This window comes from Nymphalis io, chromosome 11, assembly GCF_905147045.1.
Source record: "Nymphalis io chromosome 11, ilAglIoxx1.1, whole genome shotgun sequence".
In the NCBI taxonomy this organism is placed as follows: Eukaryota; Metazoa; Arthropoda; class Insecta; order Lepidoptera; family Nymphalidae; genus Nymphalis; species Nymphalis io.
In genome coordinates, this window is record NC_065898.1 from 12,582,516 (window position 1) to 12,592,022 (window position 9,507).

Below are 9,507 nucleotides of genomic sequence, written 5' to 3' on the forward strand. Positions count from 1 at the left end.
AAGAACTTAAGTATTATATTTTTATGGTGAACTGGACGAGTTTGTGTATTTTGTTTAATATCTTTAAAATAATGTAGCTTAAAAATAAAAATAAACGTGTATTTCTTATGAGTCAAATATATTTTTTATTTTATAAATGGTGCCAAATAAACCTTAAAAATAATATTTGGTTAATGTTCGCTAAACATTTACGTTTGTATTTTGTCCAGTAGGTACATTCGGAGAAAATATTTGTGATAGACGAACAAACAGACAGAGTAATCGTATAAAGGTTTTGTTTTTTTCACGCCACAAGACTATATTTTATATTATTATAATATATAAGTAGACACAAAATATGTGTTATTGGATAAGTAGGCCTTATTCGGAAAATGTTAAATAAATTAGCAATAAAGTGTGTTAACGTCTAATAACTTGCCATAAGTATTACATATTTTTTTTTGTTGAGTCTAGCGGTGCAGAGAGACAGTAGTGCCAGCCTCTTGGGTACAATGCCACAGGACAATCTTTTAGACTGCGTGATTTTTCTATAACTGCGTAACTTTCTACTGGTAACAGGAGGGCTAGTTAATTTTTTACCATGAGTACCGGAATTGCGATTCAAAGGGGAAACTAAAAGTTCTTGCTGGTTCCACGTGGTCACGATTTATATAGTGTTTTGTAATTCTTATTTGTATATATTTAACGCATTAAATGAAAACAAGTATAATATATTTATATATATCATTGTTTAAACATTTCCATTATCAAATAACTTATTTTGAAACTAACATCATGACAAATGAAAATATTGTTCAAAACATTTAAAGTTACAGCGTACGTTTTTCATACATCGATGTTAATTTCTCCTAAGTTAATTGTAAATACTAAGTGCACTGCTTGCTTATTTACATTAAACCGTTATAAAATAGAATTTATATTGCGTTTAACAATACAATATTAGTTTTGTATTAGGAAAACCCCACGGTGTTTATACAGAGCAAGTACGTACATACATACGTTCGTATGTAATCGGTTTGTGTTAGACTTTTAGTGTTTTCAATTTTATTTATTATATTATTTTATTCATCTTCCGGTTTGAAGGATGAGTGTGCCAGTGCAAATATAGGCATATTTTTTTAGAGGAAAGAGTTCTTCGCGAGTTCGGTGGGAGTTATAACTGTAATAAAATGGATTGGATTTAATTACAAGATTTATATATCGTTGGATTTGTTTTTTATTACCTTAATATTTATACATTACTTTGTACATCATTTTGTCGATTTTTTTGCGCCGCCGTGGGATAGTTGTCTAATATATCGGCTTACTACCACCGTGTTAGTTTTATTGGCTTCTCATATATGTATATCCAATATCATCTTAAACATTACGGTAAATATAACGACACATAGTCCGATTAAGTTAAAGAGCATGTCGACAGTTTACATACATACATACACTTAACATTTACCATTACCCATTTCAAGGTAATTGACTAAAAACTATTCTGCATATTACAGATAACAACGCACGTATATGTTTTACTTGTAATATTCGTTTGTATATTATTAGGTTTTGAAGCAATACATCTATTTATAAAAATATAATAGTGAAAATATATCTCTATACCCTCGGAATTCAGAGCTTTTATAATAAACAAAAGTCATTTTATAAAACATTTTATTGTAAAAAACATCAATTTTTAACAATGACACTTCTTAATTTCTGCCAAAATTCTTCCGATCGCCGTTCGTCCCATGACAAATATATCTTGGTCTTTAATAAGAACTTTAACGTCGTTGTCAAATATTTGTTCTCAACGTTTCCTATTCTTATTAGCACCAGTGGATCGTACGAAGTGCCGTCTTCAAGAAACAGCCTATGATACTCGGCCAGCTGAGTCTCCCATCGACACCATTGAGATTTTGCAAAATTGTTACTAATAATTAAAATTATATATCTACTTTCTTTTATACTACCTAATATCGCTTCAGAGATAAACGAACCTATTTCAAAATCTCTCTCATAAATACATAGCTTCAAGCAAGGTGGAGAGCATTCTAATTGATTCACCATTTCTGAAACAAACTCTCTGTCTTCACTGCAATATGATACAAATGCATCGTATTTTGGACAAATTTTCTGTAAACCTTCGGCCTTATGGGACTGTTTTGTAAATTTTCTTCCTAAAGCTAGTTTTGCTAAAAATAACCAATATGTAATGTACAATTTATATTTATATACAAATGTTACTATTAAAGCTAAAAATATAAGGGTTACAACTGATGGTGCTGTCCAAACTAAGAGCATCATGTTTGAAATTTTCTCATACACCAAGCAACGCATATTTTTAATAGACGAGAAATAATCCGCTACTCTTCTATCTTCCCAAATATCTGGACTGCTGCATAGAAAATTAGACTGTCTAAAGTATTCCTTCAACGCCGTAGATCCATTCACTTGTAACCAGGCATACGATTTGTACATGGAAGCACAGTCACAGATAAATACGTTATCCATTAGGTCTATTTCGATTGTAAAATTTCCTTTATTTTCTAGTAAGAAATTCAAGTCTTGAATCATGCTAAGCGTGAAATGAGAAATTTTATTATCAGTTAAATATAAGCTATGAGGTTTCAATCCAGAGGCTAAGAATAAAGGTCTCCACCAAGATATTAATAGATTCTCACTTAAGTCTAATACTTGTAAATATTTTAATGGTTTCAATAATTCGGGAGTTATATAATACAGTTCGTTGTTCCTTAATGTTAAATGTGTGAGGTTTGGCATCATTTTGAATATATTGTCCTCAGTGTAAAAATGTTTTATACCACAATTCTTTAGTATTAATATTTTCAATTCATTTAAGCCTTCGAACATAGAGCTCGTAAGATTCTCATTCGCAGTCAAAGGATTATTTGCTAAATTAAGTATTTCTAAATGTCTCATAGGCTTAAATGTTCCGTCGCCGATGTGGAATATCGTGCCATTTTCTAGATTCAACATCTTCAACTTTTCCAATCCAATAAATGTATAGTCAAATATTGATTTCATCCTATTAAAAGCTAGATTAAGAACTCTCAGTTCGCGACAGTCTAGAAACGCTCCTCTATCGATTTCAAAATACATAGGATTCGAAGTCGTACCTTTGTTTAATGATAAATCTAAAAGGACGAGTTGTTGATTCGATATATGCTTCCAATGTATTCCAGGTAAGTTGTTTCCACTTAATAAAAGAATACGGAGATCTGGAAATTTGTTTGGTTCAAAAGCATTTGGCCCAATAGATAAAGCGCTAACACCTCGCAATTCTAAAACTTTTACATTCGTCATTTTTGGAAATGTATCGTCAGTTATAATTTCAAATTGATTATTAGATAAAGTTAGTCTTTCAACTGTCGTATTTGCAATAATTTCCATTAAACGTCTTGGCGGGTGTTTTCGAAAGCCCATGCTATTCAAATCGAGATGGGTGAGGTTTCTGTTATTTCTCTTTAAACTCATTAGAAAATCTCCTATTATTGACGAGTTTAAATCATTCTCACCAATACTTAGTTCTTGAAGCATTTCTAAATGTAGGAAACTGTCAGGGTGTATAAAGTCGAGGCGACATAAATTAATATCGAGTCTTCTCAAAGGAGAACCTCGCATAGATTTAAATGCATTTTCCGGGATCATTTCGAAGGAGTTTTCTGATAAATCCAATTTACGTAATGACGGTAATTTCGTTGGTTGAAAAGCAGGTGTTATGTGTAATATATTCGAAAAGCCATTATTTAACAATATTAAATCTCGAAGGCTTTTCAGACCATCAAACGTGCCTTCGAGGATTACGTGAAGCACAGTGTTGTATGATATAGAAAGTTGCTGTAACGTAGTGAGATTACGAAATAATCCTGGTTGTAAATACTTTAATTGATGATTCGCCTCAATTTTTAAAGCCTTCAAGTAATATAGGTAGTCTAACTCACCGACGCGAACTTCTGGTAAAACTGTGGTCCTAACAACAAGCATTTCGCTTTGTCTATTTACCTGAAAAAGATAAAACATATTATTATTAAAGTTAAATTTTGTGGCATTTAAACATTTAAAGTATTCTTGTATACACTTTATAAATATAAGATAAGAAATGATACATCCGAGCTAAATTCGTCGTGTATTTTTTTCAATATTTACTTTTTATTATTGCTAAAGTAAAGATGTATGTTGTTGCAGATTTTTCCGTAGATATTACCGTATCTTTAAATATTTTTCGACTCTCTTTACAAACCCTCGAACATATGAATATCTCGTAGATTTTGTTTTTTAAGAGTAATTTATTATATTTGTAATTTATTTTATTTATAAATTTATTTTTACCATAGACAATAGCACCGCATGCAGTGAAACCATTGCATAATATGCTATATCCCTAGTTTCTTTAATTACACTGGTTCACTCACTCTTTAAGCCGTATCACAACAAAACAGTATTCTTGCTCAGCGCTAGTAAAACATATAAATTATGAGGTACCCACCTAGAAAGGCCCGCACGAAGCCCTACCATATTTACCGAATAAAATACGAAGTTCTACATCAATTTCACCTCATACGGAAATATAAACAAACAAAATATATCTAATATTAGTATAACTAATAATAATAATAATATATTTATTCAAAAGCGAATTTTCATGTTTAATAATTTGTACCATATCGGATTTCGCCTAAAGTAAATAACTTGATAATTATTGAAAATGAAATTTATATATAAGTAGGTATGGTAACAGCCTGTGAATGCCCCACTGGCTAAAACCCCTTTTTGCGGGTAAGGTAAACAAATAACAAAAATTAAAAGTCACCCTTAGATTTATATTCAGCGATCTAATACACGCGTAGTTGATTAATAATATCTGACGCAATATGTTTGTATGATGATAATTACGTCTCTCTATAACTAAGATAACATTAGATTCACGAAGCTACTACTAGCCATTGTGTGATAAGAATAGAACTTTAAATTGTGAATTTTGTGTGATTAATATTTGTTTATTTTATTTACGTTACACGTTATGTTACGGTATATTTCTGAAGTTTTAAGCATATACTTGAGATTAATACAGCTGTTATAGTAGTTAGGTAAAATACTTCTTGTGGATCGGAATTGTCGAAATGACGCTACCGATTAATTTCAAACTATTAGATCAACGATAATCAAGCCGTAGCCTTCTAGAAACATATGGAGCATTCGATTAATAATGCAAATGAAACCGAAATAACTAATATAACGAACAGCTAATAGTAAATTTAGTAGAACAATAAAGATGTTAATATGAGTTTAAATCTTTAATCACTTCTTAGTGATTTAACGCAGAGCAAGTCCATTCAAAATGATATTTACGCTATATTACATGGAACTAATAATCAATGAAATGCAAAGATAACTTGATTATATCCCATAATTGCATTTTGTCGGGTCGAATCCACCAAACAATACAGTTTTTTCTTTGTACAAAGTTAGTTTAATAAACCTAAAGTTTTGAAAATGTTTGCACTAAACACACACAATAAACGCTTGAAAGCGAAAGCAATTACGTTAAGTAATATAAGATTTAATTATCATAACAAGGATTATTATTGTTCAGAATTTTCCACTACATCCATTATCTCGTGTGAAATATTTTGGGTCACACAACTTATTGCACGCAATGATGACAAAATTAATATTATTTTTAGTGGCGAAGATTTCTATAACAAAAAGGCAGATATAAAGATTTAGAAAATATTTTTGGGCGTCATCATAATTACCTTACTTTTTTAAACTTATTATTAATCCAGAATATTAGAAAATAACTGTTAATGTTTGTATGGTTAGGAACAGAAATACCAACTCTTAATATTAAATAGTTACCGTTGGGAATTTCTTGCATTCGTAGTTCCCAAAACAAACAATAACTTTACGGTTCTTGGTGCTTCTACAGATGCACCCAGATGATCGGTCTTTTCCCACTTCGACGGGCAGAGCATTAGCTATTTTATCTTCTGGAGGGTATAGAATATTACGCGAAATTTCCTCGTACTCTTCTAGGATGTTGCACTTAGTATATTGGACGTAACATAACAACAGCCATAGAGTACGACCTAACCACATGTCTTGACCGCTCGCGTAAGATTATCTGGAAAAGAAATATAAAATTACCATTATATTAATATTAGAAAAAGAAATAAAGAAGAAATTAATTATATGGGTCGACTTCGATTTATAATTTAAGCTCCAAGATTTCTACTTCTAACGATGTTGTCAGCACTAAATACCTTAATAAAAAACTATGTTTGGAATAACATTTGATTTTCTTAGTAATGTGTGATAAAAATACTTAGATATTACATTTGCGTTTATTTTAAAGTCTTGCCTGCACTGGTTCGATTGACACTTTTAATCATGTCTGTACACGCATTTGCGAATAACCGAAGGTGTTGTATCAAAATTTTATATAAATAGGATGCGATACCTATATCGGATAATATCGTAGTGATTACAACTTGCAACCATAACAAACCTAAATAAATACAGGACTAATAATATTATCTTTTTCACGTGTAATTTTGTAAAACAGAATGGTCACCATACTATATAATCATCAAGGTATTAAGCAGAAGGACAGAAAAAAGACAAACGAGACTTACTGAAGCCTATGAAGACGTGTAAAGAATATTACATATGCATATGAATAGAATATGTGGATGTGGTACTGCTAAGTGGTGGTAGAACTTTGTGCAAGCTCGTTTGTGTAGGTACCACCCACTCATCAGATATTCTATCGCAAAATAGCAGTACTTGGTATTGTTGTGTTCTGGTTTGAAGGGTGAGTGAGCCAGTGTAATTAAAGGCACAAAGGATATAACATCTTAGTTCCCAAGGTTGGTGGCGCATTGGTGATGTAAGGGATGGTTAACATTTCTTACAATGCTAATATCTATGGGCGTTGGTGACCACTTATCATCAGGTGGCCCATATGCTCGTCCGCCTTCCTATTCTATAAAAAAAAATGTTGATTTATGTATGTTGTTTATTTCTTACTTGACATTTAGTGTTCTGTTACAAAAAATAAATATATATATTTCGAAAATAGCAAATAACTAAAAAACTAATTTTGGTTTTTAAACATATTAAAATACATAAATGTATGAAACCACATAACTTTTCGGATTTACCGCTTATGTAAGCGATATAATTATGTACAAATATATAATAATATTGTATTCTAGAGGTTCGCGACTCGCGTACACGTTTGACGTTAGTCCGTGCAGTGTGTTATGTGTTAAGCACTAAGACAAATAATTTGTTATCAATTGATATTCAAATAAGTAAAATTGTATGTACGTTCTTTCAATGATGATTTTTTGATACTACAAACATGACACAAGAATGACAAGGCATAATAACATCATATTTGGCCTGATCAAAATTAGCCATTAGCCATTGTGTACCATAGTCCGATGATGAACCAGTATGACCAGACGCAGGATCAATAACGGCTTTACATAACTTCCGAGGCACCGGAGTATAAGACAGCCTAACTCCTAACTCCGGGATGCATATTTGAATTTGTTAACGGAAAAGCTGAGTAATAGCTATTTCTTGTAACTTGTCTCCTTTTAAATAAGATGGCAAATGCAAATGCGTCATCTAATGGTATGCCTCTATTGAAATATAAACCATCAATATTGCATTTATTAAGACTATCCTTATATACCTCGAGATTAATATTTATGAATATAATTATAGAAACAAATAATATAGAAAAATAGTTGCTATTTATCGTCTTCCTGGTGACAAGAGGTCTGGTTCAATTCTCGACAATAATATCGGAATTGCGATTTAACAGAAAACGCTGCTAGCGTTCTTGCCACCATTCAACGATGTCATGATTTTTATTTATTTTTTATTCATTTATATTTATTTTAGTTTACAATGTTACTAGTTTTGCCAATGTTTGTCACCAAAACATACTAACCATTTTCTGAAATTTCACCTCCGGTTATTTACAAAATGACTTAAATCTCATTATCATTGCCAAATAATAGTCATTAGCGCAGGAGATATTTTAGTAGCAGCATGTGAATGTCCCACTGCTGGCCTAAGGCCTCCTCGCCTTTTTTCAGATGATTTAGAGTTTATTCCACCATGCTGCTACAATGCCGATTGGTGGAATACACATGTGGCAGAATTTCAGTAAAATAAGACACATGCAGGTTTAATCACGATGTTTTCCTTCACCATAAAACGAGATAAATTATAAACACAAATTAAGTACATGAGAATTTTTGAACCGGGTTTGAATCCACGATCATGGGTAAGATTTATGCGTTCTAACCACTAGGCTATCTCCGCTATATAATAGGATATTTTAATGCGCAAATATAAATGTACCCTATATTTTCTCACTCTGATATTTCTATGGAAAGGCATTAACATATACGACGTAAAAACAGACCATATTCCAATCTTGTAATTCTAAAAGGGGCTTTTTGTATGCCTTATTCAATAGACTTGTTTACCAAAAAAATCAACAAAACTCAAGTATTTTTTAATAATTAGTATAATTTATGCTTATAATTACGAAATGTAGGATTTCTTTTATTGCCTACCATGAATACTGCTTTGTTCCAGTTTGAAAGGTGAGTGAACAGGTTATTACTGGCATATTGATCATAGAGATGGTTTAAGGAATACTTTTTGTAGTCTGTGAGCAGATACCACTCACCACCATGCAGCTATTCGCTCGTCAGTCATCGTTAAATAAATACAAAAACTTTGTTTTCCAACTAACCTCAAGTCGAAATCGTGTCAAAATTAAAACTGCACCAACATTTCTCTTTTATGAAAACTATAACATCACTATTTATTTACAATAACAATACGATCCTTGAGCGTCTCTTATTGTGTGATCATGGTATATATTCATTTAACCCATTTTTGTGTTTAACAATAATCGCACGCGTAGTCGCGTGAGGTTTACTTCTGATCTGCCACTCGACTGTAATTTCAAATAAAACTAAACGTGTCATTGGTCGGTTTCGTATTTACATGTGATAATTTCATTACGATAGAGCAGTAACGTCGTGATTTGGAAATCTTTTCATTCTGAAGCGTGGGGTGTTTGTTTAGTTCTGACGTTACTGCACATTTTTTTATCAGCTATTTTTATATATATAAAATAAGTTTTGATGTTACGCTTAAACAAAATAAATACTTATTGTAAATAGGTTTTTAAATTATAACTATTAACAAAACGCATTTTAAAAATGTAATTAATTATTAAGAATAATTAAGAATTTTAATATTGTGTGTGTGTGTACTATAGTCTAGTAGCAACCTTTTACTATTTTATAAGAACAAATCTAGGTAAGTAAACTCACTAAAACCAAAATACTACTTGCTAATTGCCTTCTGCTCCCAATTTTGGATTATGCGGATGCGTGTTACCCTAATTTGTCAGAGGAACTAACTAACAAGTTGGAACGCCTGCAAAATATTTGCATAAGG

At 31.5% G+C, this 9,507-nt stretch overlaps 1 protein-coding gene across 2 annotated transcripts; it reads right to left on the reverse strand.

Annotated features, from left to right (window-relative positions):
* Positions 1-1,657: 1,657 nt before the first annotated feature.
* On the reverse strand, positions 1,658-8,981 carry LOC126771727 (toll-like receptor 3). 2 transcript variants are annotated; one of them, XM_050491777.1, is made up of 3 exons: positions 8,792-8,981; positions 5,869-6,133; positions 1,658-4,011 (listed from the first exon to the last, which is right to left on the reverse strand). In XM_050491777.1, the coding sequence occupies exons 2-3, from the start codon at positions 6,106-6,108 to the stop codon at positions 1,675-1,677; spliced, it is 2,577 nt and encodes an 858-aa protein (XP_050347734.1). In that variant the 5' UTR covers positions 6,109-6,133; positions 8,792-8,981; the 3' UTR covers positions 1,658-1,674. The 2 variants fall into 2 exon arrangements, with proteins under 2 accessions (XP_050347734.1, XP_050347735.1); XM_050491778.1 differs by lacking the exon at positions 8,792-8,981 and adding an exon at positions 8,610-8,677.
* Positions 8,982-9,507: the final 526 nt, after the last annotated feature.